General features: G+C 42.1%; 1 protein-coding gene and 1 long non-coding RNA gene across 3 annotated transcripts in view; one reads left to right on the plus strand and one right to left on the minus strand.

Annotated features, from left to right (window-relative positions):
* Positions 1–3,669: 3,669 nt before the first annotated feature.
* LOC307072183 lies at positions 3,670–5,577 on the minus strand. Its single transcript, XR_013811662.1, has 2 exons — positions 5,245–5,577; positions 3,670–4,487 (listed from the first exon to the last, which is right to left on the minus strand). It is a non-coding gene; the product is annotated as an uncharacterized lncRNA (long non-coding RNA).
* A 10,293-nt stretch (positions 5,578–15,870) lies between these two features.
* Positions 15,871–25,848, plus strand: part of ttll4 (tubulin tyrosine ligase-like family, member 4) — a 100,513-nt gene continuing 90,535 nt past the window's right edge. For both annotated transcript variants that reach the window (XM_079733501.1, XM_079733502.1), the window contains exons 1-3: positions 15,871–15,993; positions 16,079–16,207; positions 24,413–24,728. In XM_079733501.1, the coding sequence (XP_079589627.1) occupies positions 16,115–16,207; positions 24,413–24,728 (409 nt within the window). In that variant the 5' untranslated portion in view covers positions 15,871–15,993; positions 16,079–16,114. The remainder of the gene's footprint in view (positions 15,994–16,078; positions 16,208–24,412; positions 24,729–25,848) is intronic.

Raw genomic sequence — 25,848 nt, forward strand, 5'->3', positions numbered from 1 at the left:
GAGCTGTGGTTAGTCACATCAGACCACTGCTTGAAATGCAGGGCAGGAGACTTTGAAAATAAAATACATGAAGTGAAGGGTCTCTCTGCTGCCTTGTCACTTTTCAAGGAGAGAATAATTGAATAGATTTGATTTGATAGATAATTGTTTGTTATTGTTTGTTATGTTTACATTACTGGAACTACCTCAGTTTGTTTGTTGGATATTATTAGACAACTTCCACTTTATCATTGTTGTAATAAAATGTTATTTTTGGTATACTGCTTCTTCATTGACCATTGCAGGTCACTAACAGGTCGCACATGTCTTGAGGTGATATCAATCAGAGACCTCACTGCATTTTTAAAAGGGCCATTGTTATGGTTAACCACATTTTGGTAGAGGGATAGCAAATCAAAGAGAACCAAACTCAGTTTCAGTCCATTGTTGGGCTTCTTCAGAGGGGAAAGGATCACTTCCAAAAATGGATTCTCTTTTCAAGGCTGATCCCATTTCCTGCTGATACAGGTCAGCTGCAACTGCACCGACTGGCAGAAGGTCCTCAGAAAGTTTTGCAGGACACCCTTCTTTAGCCAGTTCGTTTGGTATTCCCTTTCCTGCAAGACAGTAAAGTGAGTAGTGAGATTAAAGGGGTTACACTTGTGGGGAGGTAATCATTTTGCCAATGATGTTTTGACTTGTTATTTTAGTTGTCTTTCACAGCATATTGGAGTTGACAATAATGACTAAGCTTCATTCAGATGGGGGTCATTCCTACAAAATTCACCCAATGTAAATGCCCTCAAATTAAAGATGAATGTCTGTGCTTTGAGCATGTATTCATTTACATTCAACTCCAAACCTGTAGAAGTCATCTAAAATAGCAAGAACATGGTCAATGTCCAAAAAACTTGATTCTAACTAATAACATGTTTTACTAATTGAATCTGCCCCTCTACAGTAAGTACTGGATTTGCAGTGTTGCAATTTGAGCTACACATTTGTGAATCCATTTCAGATTGAACTCTACAATAGAACATCAAAATTAATTTACACTGCTTTATTAGCAAGTTATGCCTGTAATACAGCCAGTAAAATGAAATTAATCAAACCTGGGATCCTGTGTGCATTCCATGCCTGTACGACATTTGTGATGCCAATCCTAGCCAGCTGGCTTGTCAGGTTTGACACACAATACCTGGATGTGTTGTCCTCTATGTCCAGTTCCTCCTGGTCCACCAGCTGTACCAGAGCTGTCTTCAAAGGGTAGTTGACTCGAGCATTCACCTCCCACCACATTCTCTCTATCACATGGTTCTGTGCAGGTTATAAGGATAGTGTCAGTCTGCCTGCCCTCATTAGAAATACGCCTCAATGGCAAGAAACCAGGATTCATTTTTAACAACACATTTATTTTACCCTTGTAGAAGGTGTCTGAAGGTAGGGCTGCCTTTGAGTATTGTGTCGATGTTCTGCCAGTTTTTCCTGGATGAATAAAGCCAGATAGAATTCTTTCCCACAGTCAACTCTGACCTGGTCCCATAGTCCATAGCAAAGAACAGCAGGCCTGAAGATAAATCACTGACAAACATAAAATATACATAAACAGCATCAGTCTCTTAGCCATGGCCAGCTAAAGTGACAATTACATTTTATTGTCAAAATTGGAATGATATCAATAATAGTAAAACTGGAAAATGAACTAAGAAACTGGAAGTTTTTTGTTTTTTCCAAATTAATTATTTCCATATTACAAATCTAGGTTTTAACCTTTTTTAATGTACTTGTTCAAGTCTGGGTCCTCCTAAGGAGACAACTTTGGGTTCCACCTTACAAAGTCTGTGAAGTTAATTTACCGGTACACTTCCTCATAAATCACAATGTTGTTCTTTATTGGCATGGTGGAGTGACCCAAGGGCGTCAGTTTGTTTTTAGAAGTGGTGGGGACAATAACCATAAGCTTGAGTGTGGTTTGAAAAGTGGTGGGTACCCTTATGTAAGCTATTCATCCATTCAACGCTGCATTAAAATAAGCTCTGCAGTGTATTGTCAGGTGTTGAAAAACCAGTTTGTGTTTTGGCTTGTTTTGCAAAACGACGTTGGAAACACCAGGGTATTGGCGCTCGGGATTTCGGATATGTAATACTAATACACCCAGGACAAAGAAAAGTGTTGGCAATTTAACACTTATCTTGACATCAACAAAGTTTACCAGACAATCAATTGCAGACTGTAAAGGGGGTAGGCTACGAAATGAAACGAGGTACTACTGAGCATCAGCCTTTTGAAGAAGAGCAAGGGTTGCTGGTCGCATAATGTTATGCTGCATTAAAAAATTAAAAAAACAAGCACCCAGAGGAGAATTGCATGATCTGCCAAATCCTGACCACCAGTAAACACTCGCGAAGGACCAATTCACACTTCACTCGTTACATCATGAGCAAATTGCCCGCAAATGAAATCCCCTAGAGTTTAGATAATCACACAGCAGGTTATACGATATTTATGTCAGGATAGGCCTGAGCCTACCACTGGCTCCAAGTCCAACGTCAAATATTTCAATCAGACAAAACAACTCTAACCACATTGGCATAGCAATCGAACCGTGTGTAGCTGCTACTAGCTGCAATCTATATCTTGAGCACCAACCAGAATCAGATGATCACAATCGCTTAGGACCGTGGCGTGGGTAACCTAGCCAGGTCATCACGAGCAAACAAAACCAGCAGCAAAGTTTACGTAAACCAATTTCTTACCTTATGTGGCCCTCCACATGCAGGCTAGTTGATGTATCCATATTCCACGTTATCCAGTGTCACAAACATGCTTTTTACAGGAAGCAAAAGGACCGCCTATTTTCTGAATAAAAATTTCAATTTTGGCTGGCTGTCTTAAAACTTCTTTATTATAACGCTGTGTGTACAGACAGCCCACGTAGCCGCCTGCCTCCTCCCCCTCGCGATGATATAAAAACAACAAACATTCGCTATTATAAGGCTATTCAAGTGGATCCATAATGTCTAAGAGAAAAGCGGGAAGCGATATAAGATCCTTTTTCAGCAAGCAAAAATGCGCTGTAAGTTTAGAGAAATCTACAAATCAACTTGTTTTACGATGTTTGATATTAACTCGGTTAACTGCTAGTTCTCATCTACTGCTAACGTTAACGGTCAGCTAGCAGTTACACTGCAGTTAGCTACATACCGGCTTTAGCTAGTCTATGCTTTGCCTACTACAAATTTGTCTTCCACTTTTATTGGTTGAGTCACGTGGAATACCTTTTGTACAGTAGCGATTGTTTCTAGTGTTCCTGTTAAATATATATCTCAAGTTAATTCCATGATATTGCGTTAGCCTTCGCAAGTACTAGAAGTCATAAAAGCTAGCCTTCCAAGTTCACGTTCTCTCATTTCACAATGTTCGATCTGTATGCGCCACCATGGGAATGCAGACTAATGTCATTTTACAACGCCATGTTTCTACAGTGGCTGACAGTCGACAAATCAAACGACTAGATACCAAATTGCGTTTTTCACACGTTTGAAATCTGCGGATTTACCACTAGATGTCCCTATATGATTATCCATACTATTCATAAGAAAAAACAGAATATACCCTAAAACTATGCAAAAAACAAGTACGATTTACCCCAAATCTATGCTAAAACGTTAAATAAAAACCAAACACAAGTGCCAATAAATGTTTGTTTTATTTATGAACCATCTGTCATCAGGAAAAGGAACCAAGTGCAACAGAACAAAACAAAGAAGTGCAGGGACCGGGAGCTGTGGAGGTGAGGGTCACATAAGGAAAACTTGAACATTCAGAAACTATAACATGAAACATTACTAACAAAGTTTAACATTTTCATAAGGAACCGGAACTGAGTGGAACAGAACTAAACAAAGAAGCTCAGGAACAGGGGGTTGAGAATGTAGAGGTGCAGCAGGTGAGGTTTCTAAAAATATATATATGCTATTGCACAATTTAAAACATACACTACAGACAATTATAGTGAAGTGGGCAGGGCTACAACTACAACAAATATTAAGTGCAATTATGAACAAAAAACATAAATAAAACATTTCAGGGAACTATTTAAAGAAATACTACCAAATTATCATCCATGTCACTGACTACATTACAGGAGGAGGTGCCTCAGCAGGAGGGACAACAGGATAACCCTTCCCAAACAGAGGAAGAGCTCAATACCCCTGAGGATATTTTAGTTTCCCCATACCAACCAGATGCACAGCTAATTGAGCCACAAACTCTGCCCAACCGCACTCTCCGATTCCAGGAGAGCTGGTTCAAAGACTACCCCTGGCTACATTACAGTTCTGAAATTAAAGGAGTTTTGTGTTTCTACTGTGTAAAGGCCTTTAAACATAATATTCCAACAATGGCCAGAAATACAGAACAAACCTTCATTTCCTTGGGGTTCAGGAACTGGAAGAAGGGTAGGGGGGCGTTCGACAAGCACACCAACAGTAAGGCACACATTGTTGCTGTAAACAAACACACACAACTCTGTCAGGATGCAACTTTGCAGCATCTCAGAAAAATCACACACACACACACACACACACACACACACACACACACACACACACACACACACACACACACACACACACACGGCCCAAGTTCAGTGCTGCCACATTCTTAATTTTGGATTACAATACTCTTGGTAATGTTGTAATAATGTAGTAGGCTAATCAAACAGTTCAGTGTGGTTCAGAATAATTAATAAATAATCCATAATCCATTTCAAATACTTGTTTTCCTGATTCTTTACAATTCATAAAATAGTTAACCCGTCTTTGGTCATCAGTCAACAAACAACTAAGCTAAGGTTAGCATTTCGCTAAGCATTACTTTTCCTCCCGAGATCCCGCTAATGTTGTGTTATAAAGTAAAGGGAAACAACAAGATACCTATTCTTCCTCCACCTCTCTCGCTTCTCTGCTTCTTGTCGGGTATAGTTTGCCTCCCTCGCTCTGGTAACGTCACGTAGGCCTACCTCACGTGGAAAAAAAATAAACAAAGCTCCGAATACTGATTCAAGCTTCGAATACTATTTTTCCGAACGAGTATTCGAATAATTCGGGCCAGCCCTAAAACTGATAGCAGCTAATATTATTCACTTTCGCTCACTCCAAATTAGTTAACACTGTAACCGCAAACAATTAGCTACAACGTGGTCTTGCCTAGCTAGCATATGCTCGGAGGAAACATTATAAACGAACTGTTAGGAATAGTTACCTTGTACATTTTTGAGGAGTCGACTTTCTTGACGCTTGTCGTCTTCAATGCTGCTGCGAAGTGTGTGGAAAGCGTCTGTAAAACAACTATTAGGCTGCCTTCCAACTGCCAAGTGTAGTTGTAGGCCTGCTGGAATGACTAACCACAGGAGCTCGCGCGGCGCGGCACTGAATGAGAGATACTGATGATCAGAATCCCGCCCCCTCATTTGCTCCACTCACAGCCAGCTGTTGTGCATGCTGTGACTTGTGAGGATGTCTTCGTGCGCGCCTATCGCATGATTTAGACTCGACGATTTCGGTTGAGTATGTGGGGAGATTTTTTTTTTTTTTTTTTCGGTCGCAAAAGTGGGGGGGACAAAATTCGTATTTTAGAAAGTGGGGGGGACATGTCCCCCCCGTCCCCCCCGTAATCGACGCCTATGGAGTGACCGACCACCTTCTTGCTGAAACCATCAATAGCCATAACATGAGTCACTCCAAACATAACAAGCTTCTCATTCTGATCTACATGCAGCTTGTGACCCATGTATTCTGCATTGTAGGGTATGGGGTTCAGATTCCGGGCAAGAATTACATTATAATAAAAACTCAATAATCTTTCATTCGTATGATTAGAATCTCAACACGTATGTTCTATTGAAATGTAGAAAACACAATGCTATTTGACCTTACCTGCTGTCTTGCGATGTGGTAGGGTTGATGAATACTTCTCAACACATTGCCCACTCTGCCTTCAGAAGCTTTAACCCCTTTTGCGGATAGATAAAGTCATAATTTTTCGACCAAAAGACGATGGGGGGGGGGGGGTAGGTATGATGTTTAGCATACATAATATATATACATATTATAAAACAATTGGGTTCTATCGAGTTATTAAGCTGTTTCTGATTGGACGAGAGACGTTCCATGAGTTGGAATATCCCAGGACATCCCAACTCGGACTTTCACAGCTAATAATAAATCACTCTGCGATGAAACATTCTAAAGCGCGTTGATGATGTTAGTTCTTGTAATTCCAAACCAAGACGTTGACTGGAACTATTTTTTGTTGCGGAGAAACAATGGTGAAATTAACATTTTTTAAATCAATAACTTCGTGTTGAAATGTTAGAAATGATTGGTTGAATATAAAATTATTTTATAAAAGCAATATAGTACTCGTGCGAGTGGGGTAGGTAAGGGATATTGTTACCTGCTGTTACCTACGGCCGAACACCACCCGTGGGAATATCCCTTACCTACCCCACTCGCAGCCTACTATATTGCTTAAATATATATACATATTTAATTATAAATAATAAATCTTCTTAGTTTAAATGTAAATTTTATACTAAATGTTACATTTGATAATAATGTGATTAAGACGTGCATTTTTTAAAAATACAGAAATATTTTCTGTTGATTAACAACCAACGTGTTTATGAATTAAATCCAAAAATTGCAATAGCACCAGTCAGATGCCCGACTTTGCATATAACTGTGGTCAGCTTTTTATGTAAGAGTAGCATTCCTTTGTATGTTTAACAAAAGCGGTAATCGTGAAAGGTGGATGATAAAAAAAAACCTACCTCGAGAATACCTTCAGCGACTTCAACTTCAAGTTGACTATCAGGGCAGAAGTCCCTGACAAGCCCCTGCTCAGCACACCACCTCCGCACATTCCTCTCGGAAAACCCCCGTGTAGTTCCAAACTGGGTGCATAACGCAGTGGCGATATCCCCACAGGACATTCCATTATTTCGGTGTTCTGAAATAAAACCTGCATATTCGTGCAATGCCATTTTGAGGTGCGTCTCAAGGATGTCTGGCTCCAAATTAAATACACCGCCAACTACTGATAGCTTGACTCCAAATTAAATACACCGCCAACTACTGATAGCTTGGCTCCAAATTAAATACACCGCCAACTACTGATAGCTTCCGGGTCACAACACAAAAATCTTCGCAAAATTGAGAAAGAAGATTTCCACGCAGTATTTTAATTCCCGATGTCCATGTTTAAGCACATCAAAGAAAATCAGATAACTGGTAGTTTTACCGTTTTCCGTTTTCTATTATCAAAACAAAATTCGGAAAATGGGTCATTTTCGGATTTTTGTTTTCCTATCTCTATATGGTAATCGGGAAATTTGTTTTTCTCATTTCAAAACGAAAATCCATTGGCCGCAAAGTACACGGACCCTGCTTGTTGAGGACGGTTATTTTTTAGTTTTGCTTATTCGGAAGTAGAATTATTAATTGGCAGTTATTGTTTGTGGAGTTTTTTTGGTTTATTTCATTTATGCATTTTTTTTGCTTCCTGACGGGCATATTTACCTGCGTCTACGGAGAATAAAGCAGGTCAACTGCCTTTGCCCAAACCTCTGTCACACTGCCTCCAGTCTTTCCACCATCACAAGGCTAGCCAGGCAACAGTCCCCCATACTGATAGTTATATATTACTAATATATTAATTAAGCTTAACCAACTTTATTATAAGGGGCCCCTTGCTGATAGCTATATATTACCAATATATTAATTAAGCTTAACCAACTTCATTGTAAGGGTCCTATGAGGAGTTGTTCATATTGGGATAGGCAGAAGCACAGTTTAATAACAATTAGTTAAATAATAATATGTCATTAACTTTTATATTAACTTATAATTTGTAAATAAACATTTAACATTTAAATGATGTAAGAAATAAAAGGGTTAGATAATGACTAGTTTGCTATTTATTATGGCACCTTATTATAAAGTTATGTGTTGTGTAATTGACTTATCTCTAAACGGTTGTTTAATATATATGCCATCATATAAATCACATTATTGTGATATTGGGCACAGTATGGTTTATTTTATTTCATTTCCTTTTTTTGTTTTGCACGTTTGCATGGTTGTCGTGCAATTTGTAATATTGTATTTATAGGCGGACCAGAGTCATAATTATACCCCTCTCTGCATATTTGATGTCCCGTTGTGCAGGCAATACAACGCGCTTCATCCAATGCTCAGAGTGTCCCAATCCATACCGCACAAGACAAACACAACGCAGGTTACATAGACAATGCATAGGCAACCACTTACGGGTTAACTCTATTAAATAATGTATCCATTTATACCTGAGTTAAAATGAACACCATTAGGAAATGATTAATAGATCATTAGTTACCTGTTAAATTTTGAGTTACACTTATTACTGCATTACCTGATGTTTCTTCATGCTTAATTAATGAACCGTTATTGTGATTTTTTTTACATACTATAGTCACTGAACAATCTTGAGAATGCATTTATTTTAAATTATCTTAATTATGTTTTTTATCTTCCTGAAAGGTTGCACGTGTAGTACCGTTCATCCGTTAATCAATCGATGATCCGCAACATGAAGGTGGACGTTGTGCATACCATACCTGCCAACCTTTGGAAACAATTTTGAGTAGCAACTTACTGCGGCGGCGCGGCGCGAGGTCAGGCACATTTGCTGATCAGTATTGATTGAGTTCACATGCTCACTCATCACAACTTAATGCTAAGCACATAGTTCCCACTCACCACCATATCTAGTTATTCAACATACAAGTAGACTATAAACCACAATTGTTCAATAGAAATGAACATAAATAATACTATGGCCTATCCTATAATATTGCCTTTATATTATATTCATATAGCCTATGTTTCACAGAAACATAGGCTATGTTGCAGTATAAAAACAACACCTATGTGTTGTGTTGGAAAGTACTGTCTGTCATTTATGAAAAGCAGCAGCAGCGAATATAGGCACACATAATGGCCTAATTAAAAATAAATAAAAAAGAATGGCCTTTGTATGGAAATGAAAGAATTTCCATGTTAGTAATATTATTACCTGTAGCTCCTTGGTGGCTTACATCAAAATCATAATTGCACACTGCAAAACGCATGATTAGGCAGTTTAGAGGGGCGGAGGCATGGCCATTGATCTTGATACTTGGTCAAGAACTTCTCAGGGGCATAGACACGCTTCTTTTTACATTTGCTTCCCTCTCTCTCCTTGTCAGTATCCTTGGACGCCATTTGTATTGTATTATTAACGGCAAGGCACACACTCATAAACAAACACACATCATCATCGCGTTTTTCTTAATAGGCTTCCACACAAGAGCATGGAAACCCGACCCGAGCCCATCGGGATCCGACGGTGCCCGACGGGCCATGTCGGGTTCGGACAAATATTATTATATAAATTATGCTCGGGTCCGCGTTGGGCTCGGACACATCTGCGCGATAAGGCTAAATCAGTTTAAAAAAAACATGCGCATTCTTGCACGCGGGTTCCCCTGTCTTCTTATGACGACGAAACACGTGTGCAAGCTGTGCATCGCACACATTCAACACGCGTGACACACGTGACACACACTCACGCTCACGTGCAGTAAGTATATGTGACAACGCAATGCAAGCAAGCGATGGAGGACGTTTAGAAGAAATTAAGAAAAGGTGAGAGGATAGCCCCGGACAGTCAGATTTTTTCAGTTATCTGAATATCTTTTTTTTGAATTCATGAAGTTATGATTGAGCCTCTTGTGGTCTCAGTTAACGCGCGCTTGTTGCGCTGATCGGTTGACAATTCCAAAATGCCTTGCATTCGTTTAATAAAGGCGCGTAAACGTGTCATTACTAATGTGAGAAAAAATTGACTTTAACTGTGTCGGGCAAGCTTGAACAGATATTTCCTCCAGATAAGGCGGAACATTAGGTTTTAGCGATCACTTTAGGACGGTTATCACTGCTTTATTTTCCAGAAGTTGGAAGGCTTATATATGTGTACCTGCTACGAAAAATGCATAAAGGTTTGCAGGTATGCATTGTGTTGCAGTTCCATCTTGGTTTGAGCTGCAATTGTTCCATCTCTACATGTCAGTAGGCCATGTGGATGTTGCAAACTGACACCTGGTTGGTTGCATACATACTACTGGGGAGCCCATAGTAAATCTGGATATCACAGCTGATATGGTAGACAAAAAACTGAAGAAGCTAAAACCCACAAAATCATCTGGACCAGATGGACTGCAACCAAGAGCGTCTACCATTGGCCTCCCGTTGATCTTCATTGATCTTCAACAAGTCAATGGCGGAGACAGGGCCGCTGCTGGCCATTTCGATGCCCTACGCGATATTAGGTAAAAACATATAATTGCCGAAATTGAGTGGTAGGTTATGCAATTAAGAAAAAACAACGGTGGGCCTCTTCATAACTAATTTATATATTTTTTTAATTCAATAATGTAATCATTATTTTTATTTTTTTATTTTTTTTACAAACCATAATTTTTGGTGCCCCCCCCAGGTACTTGGTGCCCTACGCACTCTGCGTACTCTGTGTATAGGGAGCGGCGGGCCTGGGCGGAGAACCGACTCCCGGAAGCCTGGAAGACTGGCAACATTACGCCAATCCACAAGGAGGGAAAGAAGACATTACCAGGCAACTACAGACCTGTTAGCCTCACGTCAGTTTTTTGGTAAATTTATGGAATCACTTGTCAGGGATAGATTGGTACGACACATGGCAGAGGGAGACTATTTTTGTGATGCTCAACATGGGTTTGTCCCAGGGAGGTTCTGCATAACCCAGCTCCTGGTCACACCGGAGATATGGACAGACTGGCTAGATTGGGGAGAACCACTAGATGTCATATACCTGGATTTTAAGAAGGCCTTTGACAGTGTGCCTCATACTCGTCTCCTCCAGAAGTTGTAAGCTTATGGCGTGGGCGGGAACCTCCTGAAATAGATCCAGCTTGTGGGCCACAAGCAGAGGGGGACTGTTAATGGTAATCTCTCTGATTGGGCCACTGTACTGAGTGGAATCCCTCAGGGGAGCGTCCTAGGACCGATACTGTTTGTTTGTCATTTTCATAACAGAAGCACAGCGAAGATATTTGCTGACGACACCAAGCTCTTCAACAGCATGATAACCTGGGACGACCACCGTCAGATCCAGGCGGACCTTAACCTCCTGGTTAAATGGTCAGAAGAATGGCAGCTCAGCTTTAATGAGGGGAAATGCAAAGTTCATCTTGGCAACAACAACTCCAAACTAGATTATACAATGAATGGTGTTACACTGATCACTGACACTTCAGAGAAAGACCGGGGCGTTACAATTGACAGTGAGCTGAAGTTTCATAGCCACATGGCAAACGCAGTAAACAAAGCCTCCAGAATGTTGGGTCTTGTGAGGGCAACTTTCACATGCTTGGATGAAGTCACGGTGCCTAGGCTGTTCTCTGCCATGGTCAGACCCCACTTAGAGTATGGGAATGTAACCTGGTCTCCACAATATCAGTCTGACAGCAAAGAGGTCGAGAAGATCCAACAACGAGCTACGAAGCTAGTACCAAGCCTCTGATCCCTCCCTTATGATGAACGTCTCTCTAGCCTCAAACTACTATCACTGGTGCATAGGAGACGACCCGGTGATATGATACAAATTTAGAAGATCATGAATGGTGTGGACAGAATTGAGCCCAGGCTGCTTCTCCCGTTTTGAAAATCTGCCCCTTATGACATCACAAGTGGGCGTGTCCACCTAGATGTGTGACGGATAGAATAGCAACGTTTGCTACAGTCCACTGGGTAGGCTGGTATCTATCCAGATCTATCCAGCACACATCTAGCTGGACACGCCCACTTGTGATGTCATAAGGGGCAGATTTTAAAAACGGCTTGCAACTGATAATCACACCACACCTGGAGGCATGTCATGGGATCTTTAACCTCATATGAAACACACGTACCTTGATGTAAACAGATTTGCTTATGAGCAGTAGTTGAACACTTGCTGGTTAATCACATGGCAACATGCCATGCCATAGACCAACTGTCCTAGCTGATTGGGTCATTTAGTGTATTTAATCTGGACGCTGGGACACACACACACACACACTCACACACACACACACACACACATACACACACGCACACACACACGCACACAAGAAGAGAGAGAGGTAGAAGTGTGTCAATATGCCACTGAATTACCATATTAGCTGTCCGTCAATCCTGCTGGTTTGTAAACATGGATAATTCATCATTACATGGACACCGAGCGGCTCAGTAATTAAGTTAGAAAAAGTAACATGAGAAATAGAAGAAAACTAAGTAAAGAATGTGTTTCTGTGTGTGTGTGTGTGTGTGTGTGTGTGTGTGTGTGTGTGTGTGTTTGTGTGGGAGAGAGGTATCTGATGTCCTATAGGGTGTCAGGTTGTATTCGTTAAGAGCCAGGACACTGTCTTAACATGACCCGACCCCTCCCTTGACTACAGCAGAATGTTTTCGCTGGAAACTGACGGCCTGACACAACAGCAGACTCCAGATGGGTGGATGAAATATTCAATATATTTTAATATTCAATGCGTTTGATCTGAAAGTCATTCTTAATGTATATATAATAATAAGAAATAATAGTAATAATAATATATAATTGAGCAAACTTGAACAGCCTTGTGCAATGGCGGTTCTACACGGGAGCCTACGGGGGCCAGTGCCCCTGTAGACATGTCCCTGGCCCCCCTGTGGCCCCCCCGTGCTGAACAATAAAACAATTATGATTTTACTAATTTCATGGAACTAATGCGACGCATCGTTCTACATGGGTAAATTACAGCGGCACACCCAAACAACGTGCTGCTGCTGCTCGCTCTGTAAATGAGAACTCAGCGACAACTCTTGGAGAAAGGAGCCATGATTTCTCCTGTTGCAAGAGTCGAAGCTAAACAAAACAATTTAATTTCGTAAGTGACTTATTGTTCTTGCACATAACCGGGTTACTGTAGTTCCTCACACTGATGATGAAATTAAGTTTGTAAATGTCTGGTCTCGATATATTTAGAAACGTAATCATATCTAATCAAACTCATCGAAGCAGAAGCGAGTATCCAAATATCAGTATCCTTGCTAGGTCTAGGACACAATGTTGTGATGTTTAACACATATTTACATCCGTTTTGGCTGCTGCATTGGGATTACAAATACATTTGAGTAAAGAGTAGTAGGCTATCTGCCCATTTTAAGTAGGGAGAGATGGTTATGCAACGAAATCGAATGCATGCCCCCACGTTTTTTTTCTTCTAATAGAAGCTATCATTAAATGAGGAAAGAACCGTAGAACAGGGAAGTTTCCTTTGAGCTCTTTAGACTGTGCAAGATTGCTGTAACCCTTCCTGTAAGCTCAGCCTCTTGGGAACACCGTTTCTCCACACTGAAACTGATAAAATAAATAGGAAATGGCACATTGTTTTGCACATCGTTGTACCCTGGAGTTCTTTTTCACATTGACACATTGTATGTTGTACCCTGTACTGTATTTTTGTATTTATATTTTTTTATGGCCCTACCTTTCTTTCTTGCTTGTACAAAACAAATGATTATATGATTTTGATGATTTAGGGCATAAGCTCCATCAATTTAAGATAGTTTGAAAGAAAAATACAGACTGGTGAAGTTATACACTCTTGTACGAATTAAATGTTTGATGATTTTAAAGTAAAATGAAGTTTATAATCTTAAATATATATTTTTGCCTTTTTTTTGTGGTTAAACACTGGCCCCTCCTTGGCCCCCCTAGCAAAATGTGTCTAAAACCGCCACTGGCCTAGTGTTTGGTCGGTCAACAGAGTTTAGGGGCTGTTTGCTGGTTGTACGCAGGTTGCCACTTGCCAGGATAGTGAAGGTGTTTATTCAGGAGGCTGTTGTAGTAGTCGTTACGCCTGATTTACGCCGGGGACGTACGCGCCGCGGAACGGCTGCGAACTCTGGCCTGCGTCAATCCCCACCGGGCGCGTAACGGCAGCGTAGCGGTGCCTTGCAAGCCAGCTGTATTTACGCGAGATCACGAGATAATCCTAAACCTAATGTACTCACCTTCTACTACCAAAACAACTGCAATCAAATGCCAGGCTTTGTACTTTCTGACATTGTCCTTATAAAAAGGATGATTTATTTCATAAATTATTTTATGTTGCTCCACTTCGACAATCAGTCTCTCGTCATCCATTTTGCCGACCCTCTGAGACCCTTTGATTGATTGACTGCTGACCTGGTGCCACCGGTCATGACGTAATGTTGATGTGAAGTTGTGATAGGCTACATGAGCTGAGTATTGTGTTTTATTTTGAAAATTGACCGGATGCTCTATGGCTTTTACTTTTTCACTTCCTGTCCGGCTCGAACTCCTCTGGTGAAATTGACGCGGTTCAGCAACGGCGTGCGTCAAAAATAGAAGTGCTACGGAATGATAGCGCTGCGGCGCGATGCGCCGCTCCTGGGACGCTGCTGAGATGTTCCGCTGCGCGCCCGGTGGGGATGGTTTAATTGATTAGAGTGGCAGCGATCAGCAGCGGTGACTGCGGCGCAGCCGTTCCGCGGCGCTTACGTCCCCGGTGGAAATCAGGGGTATCGACGCTCGTGTGTACCGCTGGTGGTGGGGGTCGGTAGTTGCTAGGATACGAAGCTTGTACTCGCTGTTACCAGGCTGTTGGTTGCTAGGGGGTCGGAGCTCTCTGCAGCTCGTGCAGCGTGTGTCAGTTCCGTCGGTGAGCTCGTGGTGCTGCGGTCCTCCTCTTAATTCAACGGGAAGCCTCGTCCTGACAGGTAAAACACACACACACACACACACACACACACACACACACACACACACACACACACACACACACACGCACACACACGGTGGGCTATGCTGTGTTGTGTTATTGGGTGTCGGTGTGTTAAAGTGGAGCTAACACTAGCTACACTGCTAGTGTGGAGCGGCGTGGATAGCTTAGCATGTAGCATGTCCCAGTGAGGTTGTGGGGTAAACTATTTTCTTGGACATATGGCTTTGTGTTTTAAAAGAATGAACTCGGACTAACGATGCAACATTGAGGGATATGTGAAGGACTCTGACTAAAGAAGGAACTAATGCGTAGTGTTGAGATTCAGGAAGATTCGTTAATCTGTTTGTTGTCATGGACACCGAGGAGTTGAGGGTAACCTTTCATCTCTGATATCATAGCTCATCATACCCTCCGTCCAGACTCTTTATCCCGTCAGAGCACCCGCAACAATACACTCCCTACTGATTGCGGTTATGTTGCTTGAACACTTGTATGTTATTACCTTGCCATACTTTAGTGTTTCATATGTTTGTAAATGAATGTATTCTATTGTCTATTATCTTGTGTTGATCAATTTGACCAAAACCAATTGCTCAAATTGATCGACCATGGGTCAAAGTAATTTAAATGTAAATCTGGTTTACCTGACAGGCCAGTGGACGATATCTGACAGCCCATTGGTGTATATCTGATGAGGCTGGCAGCGCAGAGGATTCCGGTCGGCTCTCCAGTTGCCTACTGTGGAACTTCTGAGCCACTGCGCATCACCGGGTCTCCCTACGGGTGGTCCTGTGTTCAACCCCCCTAGACTCCAGAACCCGGGCCCCCGGCGCATCCAATGACGAGAGCCCCTACTCCAGCCAGCCCATCTGCAATCTCTATCTACAGACCATAGTTTAGCTACTGAAACTAGCAGTCCTGCGAGCCACCGCCTCCTAGCTGCTGCTAACAGCTAGCTACTGCTAGCAGCATGCTGTGGGATACTTCCAGAGTTGCAGGAAGAAGCTACAGCGTGTGTTTAGCGCTAGATATCCGGAGCTGACCACACCGGGGACCCCCCTCACTGACCTTACAATCACTGACCATCGGATCGCTGACAACCAATCTCTTGACGGTGGGGTGCGCAGGTGAGATGGATTGTTTTCTGGGAGAAGCCCTTCCTATATCCTACTGCAAAGACCTTGACCTGCTCACTCACTTGTCCCTCTTCAGATCCCCAGGTTATTAAGAACAGCCCCTGGACGCATCATGCCCACCAACCAGTCTTCTCCCTGGGGAAGTGGGAGGCTGCGGACCCCCTCCAAGCCAGACTCCCCTACCACCATGACCACTGCTGCTAAGGTGCCTCCTCCAACACACTGTCCCAGGAAGTTGCCACTCATGCATGCTGGGAGTAAAAACGGGCCCAGTGGGGACAGGATTAATAATCAGGCTCCACCGGCCCCTTCCACTATGTCCCAATGCCAGGGAGAGACCCCCCATTTAGTACTGCCAAGGGTCATAAACCTCCAGGGAACTGAGGAGAAGATCAGGTGTAGTGGTCACCTGACTGGGCCCTGGGTCTTTTGTCCTAGTTAGAATAATGTTCTGTCTCTTTATATACTTATCGTACTCAATTAACAACCTCAAATATATCCTAACCCCATGATGAGGCTGGAAGGTTATGTAGTCTGTGCCACTCACTGTACAATTATACACCATGCCAAATACCTACATTAATTTATAGACTACCATAGTATACCTACACAATCAGTTTTTGGTCTGTCCTCTCCTTGATTTCTCTCCTTGTTGGTCTCTCCTCTCCTTGTTTCCTCTCCTTGTTGGTCTGTCCTCCCCTTGTTGGTCTCTCCTCTCCTGGGGACCTCTCCTTGTTGGTCTGTCCTGTCCTTGTGTCCTCTCCTTCAAGGATTCAAGGAGTTTAATTGTCATTGTATTACACAACGAAATACAGTTTGGTGTTTAAATGTCTAAATGACACAAAACACAAAAAGAAAAAATAAGACAATGACAAATAAGAAAATGACAAAGACAAAGTCAAAATGACAGAAATGGTTAAAACAATTGGGAGGGTTGGGGAGGGGCGTGGGTTGAGGGTGTGATGGAGGCCAAAGCTCTTTGGGAAAAAGCTGTTCCTCAGTCTTGTGGTGCGGTCCCGCAGTGTGCGGTACCTCCTCCTTGATGGTAGGAGGACAAACAAGGTGTGTCCAGGGTGTGTTTCAGCCATGCAAACGGCGGGCGATCGGTGCGCGAGTAATCTAATTGATTACTCTTCCAATCCTAATAACGCCGTTACTGTTACTTCCAAAAAAGTCGGCGCGTTACTATAATTGAAGCAGTTTTTTCATCAGACCAACTAGATTTCGCTCTCTCTCTTTACTGTTCTTCCTTGGTTAGTCAGCACAAGACAATCGCATTAATGATAACGATTGGCTGAGGTAGAGTAATATGTCACGGTGAGCCAATCAAAGGTAGAGTTGGGCGGGTGTTGTTTACACAAAGTCAAAACTTAAGCATGGACACACAATGACACAAGTGAGTCAACAAGAAACAGGAATGGCAAGCCCAAATAATCCAAAAACAGCCTTCTTTAAATGGAAGTGGATTGGATTACTTTTCCCTCAAAGAAATTAAAGAAAAGAGTGAAATCGTGAAATGCACATTATGCGCTGGACAAAGTGCCTCTCCACGTCGTAGTCAAGTAACTCAAACATCTTTCAACGTTGTATGCTTCCGTGCATGAACATTAACATGTATTTTGAGTTCCGTTAAAGAGGAGTGGAGGTGGGGTCCAAATTATTTGACACATTTGATCATTCGATCACAATGTACTTGAAAGTAACACAATAGTCACTTTCCACAGTAACTAGTTAAGTCTGGTTTATACTACTCCGTAAAGTGCTGTAGCCTACGTAGACAAGGAGAGCCCTCTCCGTCGTTGGAGACCCTCTCCGTAGATCTATGCGCGTATGCCATATTTTTTAACTATACGTCGACGCAACGGAGACGATGGAGACGGAAAGGGCTGTGATTGGTCCTCTAGCACATTTTTTTCAGGAATCACTTTTTCCGGTTGCGTATAGACCTCTGAAGAATAAGTCCCGCCTCCGAGGCTCCTGGTTCCATTGATCAAATGTCTATGGGAAATAACATGGGGTTTTTGAATGATCGTCGAATGGTCGTCTGTAGGTGGCGAAGAAGTAGAAGCTGCTCACATTGTACACTACACACTTTTTCAATCTAGATTCCACTTTGGTTTTGGATTGTCAGTGCCGTTAAAGTAGTAAACGATTATAAATGCTCCTTTAACGGCACCGACAATTTACGAATCCTACTATGGTCACGCAAAGACCCACCCTACTCTGTCTGTGATTGGCCAGGTTACATGCAACTCAACTGGACGCTTTAGACCTCTACGGTACCCTCGCTGTGAGCATTCGAGAGCATCACAAAATAACCCTAACCCCTAACCCTAACCATAGCAGCTAATATCAAGCAAGTAAAAGTGCGGTAGTCGAATCCATAGACAGTAGAATCAAAGATAGGGGTGATGTGTGTGAAGGACCAATCAGAAATTGAGGCGGGCGTGTCTTTTCAGGATATTGGCGTGGCCAAAGTAGGATTCGTAATTTCGCTTCCTGGTTTGACTTTGCCCCTTATTTACTTTATACCTTGTTTACTTTGCACATTAAGGACCAATAAAACACCAAATAAGATTTGAAAAGCTTTTGAAGTTTATTTACAACACTATTTACATGGTTAGTAGTCATCATATAAGATCGATTGGGCGGCGAATTGCATTGCGTATCCAACAATCCCGACGGAGAATTTCGATGGCTCGAGGGGTCTCTGTAGTAACGGAGTTGGAGTAGTATACTTTGGCCTACATTTATAATTTGTAACTGAGTAACTAGTTAGTTACTTTTTGGGAGAAGTAACTAATAACTAACTAATTTCTTTTTTTAAAGTAATTTGCCACACTGCTAATAACCATGTAAATAGTGTTGCTAATAAAGTTTCAAACCTTTTTAAATCTTATCTCTGTCCATCTCTGTTCCGTCGACGGATGGTTAAAAGATATTGAATGCACATGTAGTGCTACGGAGAGGGCTCTCCGTGTCTAGGTACAGCACTTTACGGAGTAATAAAAATCAGCCTTCAGGCTGACCAATTAAAGACCTTATTGCTGTCATGCTCATATGAGTTGTCTTATAATGCTATTCTTCGCGAGGACCTTTCCATCACTACCCATGACGTGCTATGCGCGGTCATTTCTCCTACTAAATATAATTTCCTATTTATTGAAGCATATAGCACAGGCCTTCTCATGTTAATAGGATTTTACGGCAACATCTTTTTTTCAACTCTTTTTTTGTCATACATGTGTTTGCATCCCTGGTGTTTTATCTGTGGATATTGACCTTGCCTTCCTCTTCACGCGGTCACAACACACAGAGTCCAAGTCTGGGAGCTCAGCTCCTAAGATCTTTTTTAGGGATGCACCGATTTTGAAATTCTCGGCAGATACCGATACAGATGTTTAAAATAACAATTTGGCCGATACAGATGTTTTTTTGTTATTTATTCCCCCTTTTGTGCGAGGGGAACAAACCCTAACCCCCCACGCACGCACGCAGACACGTACCTAGTATACACGCACACACGATGACACAGGGAGAGACTTTTATGATTTGTATGAAATCAATCTATTTATTTCAACAACTGCGCCATCAACATTCAACATCAAAATTATTTCAATGTGGGCTTAGGCAGATAGGCCTAAATGCGCCGAAAACAGATGGCTATTTATTTTACTGAACACAGCCTGCATGACGGTGAACTAGACATGTCTTTAGCATATGGAAACTGGCCAAAGAAATAACTCTTTTTACAATTTAATTGTTTACCGGCGTTCGTATTGTTGATCAGCTGAGAAATAGTCTGCCAAAGACGTTGACGTTGCTTAGCAACCGAGGACGCTTGCGGAGTGATACGACAGAAAGAAAAAAAAAAAGCTGCCCGCACGCACGTGTGGTTTGTTTACAAATAAAAATGTCGGTTGTGTGGGAGTATTTCACTGTCTCGGAGAAAGATCAGTGATATGCAGTTTGTAAGACATGTTCCAGTAACGTTTCAAGAGGCGGAGGAGGAAGCATTAAACATGTAAACATCGGCCACTGCCATCTGTGAATGTGATCTTATTTTCCGATAGGCCGATGGCAGTCAACAACGCGAATATCGGCCGTTACCGATGTTCGTCCGATACATCGGTGCATCCCTAATCTTTTTTGCTGACCTTACCACCCTGGCCAAGTCTCTGCTGCTTTCTGCTTTGCAGCCTGCATACCGCACACTGCAGCCCTGGCAGAGGATGCTCTCAATTGTGCTCCTATAAAAGTTTATGAGCAGGTGTGTGTATAAACCAGCCTGTTTGAGCTTCCGTAGAAAGAAGAGCCTCTTCTGGGCCCTCTTTACAAGATTGGAGATGTTAGTAGCCCATGTTAGGTCCTTGGTGATGTCTGTCCCTAGGAATTTAGTCCACCCTCTCCACTTCTTCCCCATTGATGGTAAGTGGGGTCTGCGTGGTCCTCTTGGACCTCCTAAAGTCCACAATGATCTTGTTTGTTTTGGTGGTGTTCATTACAGAAAAAATCCTAACTTCTCATCCTAACTTAAGTTAGCGACTCAAAGATAGGAAAAATTCTAACTTCCTATTACAGAAGCAGTCCCTTAACCTGTTGGCCGTTTCCTATCTTATCTTTGGCCTCCTATCTTATCTTGATTATGTAATCCTAACTGTTCTGTCAATCAGATTTTTCGATTGGCAATCATCAGGTAATGTCTGCTTCTGAACTCAGAATGTGCATGAGATTGAGTTAATTTTAACATTAACAGAGACTTTTGATAAAGGATCTTTGTTGATAACGGCAAGCTAATAGCAGTACTACGTCATGGCTGGTATTGGTACTGAGAACAAGAAGAAGAGCAATAAAGTAGTAAAGTAATTATTCCACCAAATTCAAAATTAAATGTCTGCAGGCGATAAAATGAAATTAAAATATGGTCAGGAAAATTTAACAAATCATTATGCGGTCTCGGTAGCCTTTCAGGCATCACGTTTCTGTTGTGATGTTCCTCGTCTTCATTGTCATACAGACCTACTAGCAGTGCTGCTGCCATTATTTTCAGTTATTGACTGTTTTTTTGAGTTTAGGACAGGGTGTATGGTAGAGGTGTAACGATACATGTATTTGTATTGAACCAAATCGGTACGGGCGTCATGGTTCCGTGCATGGATTTACACAGAGAATGCACGGTATAAAATTAATTAAAACTGGCGTGCAAATTAATTAATGAATTGCTGAATTAATGTTAGATCTGCGATCTTCAGGGACAACCTAGACGCCTGAAAGGGTGCCTGCAAGTTCGAGCTACACACGCAGTCCATTGATTGGTCGATAGAATCGCACTTCCATGAGACAGGGGGATAATAAACAAACACATTATCCGCGATTCCGCAAGGTATTTCTGGACAACGGCGAAAGCTTAGTTTATCGAAGGAAACGTTGCACAAAAGTTTGCCGTCCTTCTTGGACATTCTACAGGGTTGATCTTTGCTCATTGTGCGCGTTCTTTTTCCTTGGATTTATTAGTAGGCTACACTATGTCGGGCTGCTATGAAGTCACAATGCTAACGTAGCTGCTGCAGCTATCATGATCCGGTTTAACCTTTAATAGGTCCATGGGTTTAACAAACTCGTACCGAACCGTGATGTCTGAACTGAGGTATGAACAGAACCGTGACTTCAGTGTACCGTTACACCCCTAGTTTATGGCCACCTAACTTAGGGATCCTAACTTAAGAAATTCCTAACTTAGGATAGTTCTGTAATGGCTAAATTCCTATGTTGAGATAAGATAGGATTTATTCCTAAATTAACTTAGGAAACCTCCTTCTGTAATAGCAAACCCCCTAAATGCCTTTCTATCTCAAGATAGGATAGGATTTCAGAGTTAGGAAGTTTCTTTAATGAGGCCCCAGGTGGTTATCCACACACCACTCTGCCATGTATTGGACCCCCTGCCTATAATGGCACTCGTTGTCATTAATGAGCCCCACCACAGTGGTGTCATCAGCAAATTTGATTATGGTGTTGGATGAATGGATGGGTACGCAGTCATGGGTGAAGAGGGTGTAGAGGGCTGGGCTGAGAACACCCCTGGGGCGCACCAGTGTTCAAGGTAATAGTTGAGGATGTCAGATCCCCTACTCTGACATTCTGTGGTCTGTTTGAAAGTCCAGGATCCATGAGTTGGGTGAGGTGGGGAGACCAAGATGAATGAGTTTGAGGACCAGTTAATGCGGGATTATGGTGTTAAAGGCAGAGCTGAAGTCCACAAAGGGCATCCTTACATATGTGTTTGGGTACTCCAGATGGGACAGGGCTGTGTGGAGTGCGATGGAGACAGCGTCCTCTGTGGATCTGTTTGCTTTATAGGCCAACTGTTGGCTGAGTGACAAGAGGCAGGGCTATGTTCGCGCTGCAGCGACGTGTGTCTGTATGTTATCTCGCTGTCCGAGAGAAGAAAAGAGTGTGCTGATCAATTGCAAATATATCTATTTTGTGTGATTTTTTTTTTTTTGTTCTGCAGTTTTTAAAAACACTTGAATTATTCCTCTCCTTGTTGGTCTCTCCTGATGTCTCTCCTGATTCCTCTCCTTGTAAGTGTCTCCTCTCCTTGTTGGTCTGTCTTCTCCTTGTGTCCTCTCCATGTCAGTCTGTGCTCTCCTTGTGTCCTACCCTTGTTTTGTTTCTCCTCTCCTTGTTGGTCTGTCCTCTCCTTGTGTCCTCCCCATGTTGGTCTGTACTCTCCTTGTTTGTCTCTCCTCTCCTTGTGTCCTCTCCTCACACCTGCAAACTTGTCGCTTTTCGAGGAAAATCGCTGTTTTCTTGGTCTATTGGGTCATTCACGTGAATCGCGTAGAACCGGAGAGTTTTCTTTTGGAGGGGGGAGGCTGTCTTTCATATGCATGCCATGTAGGCTAGAATTGCGAAACATTATTGGATAATTCTTATAATTGACATTTCTCTGGGCCAATCGGAATCTCAGCACTTGCTTCAGAATCTTGAAGCACACAGCGCCGACTGAGCTCGCCTTTGGATGAGACGCCTGGCTACCGCGCGAGTCTGATGGAAACTCTTAACGTCAATTTGAAGTAGGGGTGTACGATATAAACGGTATAGAAAGTACACCAGTGTGAATTTGCGCTACGGTATGGATTTTTGACGTTACCGTGTGACCGGTACAGTGTTGTGTGTAACTCGCAACAAAGTAAGTAACGCGTTAATACAGTAACCTAACTACTTTTTCATGTAAAAAGTAAAGTTACGCGCAACTACTGAAAATATGGTAACGAAACATAGTTCTTTTTTCAATTCAGGCATTTTCCAAAGCCAGTCCTTACGACAAAATCTACAAAAATGTCGATAGAAAGGGCTTTAAAGAGATAGTCAAAACACTCGATCCCAGGTACGCGTTACCTGCTCGAACACATTTCAGCCAAATTGAGATAACTATACTGCAAGGTCCGCAAGCAAGTGGAGAAACAAATCCCTACTATTAAACATTAGTGTTTTTCAGAGATGGAAGTAACTTGAGGTAAGAGTTTTATTTTTTTTATGCAGTTTTGCTGCCTTACCAGTATTTTACACCTTCAGAAGCATTAATATCGAAATTAGAAGATAAAATGAACATACCGTGATATAATACCGTTAACGTCTATGCCTCAAATAATACCGTGATATACATTTCAGTCCATACCGTGCAGCCCTTATTTGAAGGAACTATCTTATGTTAAATTCGAGGTAAGTCAAGCTTTTTGGAGCAAAAACAGCTATTTGTTTGCTTGATTCAACTAACGTTAGCTACAGCTTTTTTGATGTGATATAATTTACAATAATATTGTATTTTTTTAGGACTGAGTCAACGCTGAGTACTGCACGAACGTAAACCTTGCATAAAGTTAGTAAATTCTAACAACATAGGGCTATTTAGATAAATAATCTGGCAAGGTTGTTGTCCTAGGCTAATACACTAACAGCAAATTTCTGTATAATAAAGGGCTACATTTTGCATCCAATTGTGTCATTTTAAATCTTTCCTTTGTATTGTGTGCTACAAACTCCGTAATGAATATTCAGAATTCGCGTAGCCGTATATATCTCGAAACACAGATCAGTCGGTGATTTTTGCCCCCCCCCCATGCCACTGTCACCTTTTTTACTCTGAGAAGTTTGGAGGTCTGTCTCCTTTTTTCCTCCCCTTGTTGGTCTCTCCTCTAGTTGTGTCCTCTCCTTGTTGGTCTGTCTTCTCCTTGTTTCCTCTCCTTGTGTCCTCTCCTTGTTCCCTCTCCTTGTTGGTCTGTCCTCTCCTTGATTCCTCTCCTTGTGTCCTCTCCTTGTTGGCCTGTCCTCTTCTTGTTTCCTCTCCTTGTTGCTCTGTCCTTTCTTGTGGATGACCGTGTGTGTTCTCACCTGTCACTACTAGAGGGCCCTCTCCCCAGAGGAGGACATGGAAAACAGCAGTGCCTTCCACCCCGACAACCAAAAGCACAAGGCAACAACAAAAAGGCCCACCAAGCAGTCAACAGCGCATAATGGATATGCACCAGCAGACGGTCACCAAGTACTTTCTGCTGCCCAATGTAGCACTCCAAAAACTGAAGCAGCTACCTGCCACTCCTTGCCAAAGCCCCGGCCCTCGGCCTCCGGGGAAGACTGCTCCCTCCTGTCTGGGTGGGGGAGTACTATATTGTCTTCTGAGTCCTCTGCCTACTCCACAGCCAACGAGGACAAGACAAAAGGTAGGGAACACTACCTAACAGCCTTAACACCTTTCTGCTGTTTTTGAAAGGTTTGGGCTGTTTTTCCTGTCTTGATCCTTCCCAGCAGTGTGCGAATTACCCGTCAATATTCGGGGGGTTCCCCATCCCCCGATTGTTGCGCAATACCGATCTTAATTTTGTCAATATGTAGTAGGCCTATAACATCGGACCACAACCAACCACAAGGCCTACATAACCATGCAGTATGCCGAAGCCGGAAAGGACACGCGCACACTCATCTTATCCACAACAATCAATTCTATCATCACAATTCAGTCACTGCAAAAAAAAATAGCCTCTTACCATAAGTTAGAATATACCCATAGTGTGTGAGTGATACACTCTGGTTTAGCTTTCGCTTGCTAGACGTTTTTAGTATGAATTCTCAACATTACGTCTTTGTTTTGTTTGGCGCATATGGCTAATTTTCATACGTGCACAGTAGGGGTATAACCAGTGTTGGGAAAGTTCACTTCTACGTGAACTAGTTCAAAGTTCAGTTCACAAATTTTAAAATGAACTAGTTCAGTTAAACGTTCATAATTCAAAATTTTTAACTAACTTCACAGTTCCAAAAAATGAACTAGTTCATAGTTATTTTTTTCAATATGTTGCTGTGAGCTATTAGTTTTTTTCTGGTATTATGCAATGATTCTATGAGGTATTCTAGTCCGCTGAGCTATGAGCCAGAGAGCTAACGTTATGGATTGTACATATTTATAATTCGAAATTCGTCTCAGCCTTTATACCAAAGATATTCTAGGGTCTATAGCATATAACCGCGTTGTCTGGTTACAGTTTAATTCATTTTCCACAATTTAACAGCTGTCGTTTTGAAGAATAATCACTGCGCCATTCGTTTCAATGGGAATCGCGCCGGTCTATACTTTCAAAATAAAGTGTACATATTTATAATTTTAAATTCGTCCCAGCCTTTATACGACAGATACTATAGGGTCTAGCATATAACCGCTTTTTCTGATAACAGTTTAATGTAACAGTAAGCTGGCAACGCCGCAACTGCAAATTAACCACACAGAGATTACCATGGCAACCGGTCAAACAACACGGCGATCTGCTTGCGCATCCGCCCTGTTGA

Source organism: Pollachius pollachius (genome assembly GCF_949987615.1).
Source record: "Pollachius pollachius genome assembly, chromosome: 3".
NCBI lineage: Eukaryota > Metazoa > Chordata > Actinopteri > Gadiformes > Gadidae > Pollachius > Pollachius pollachius.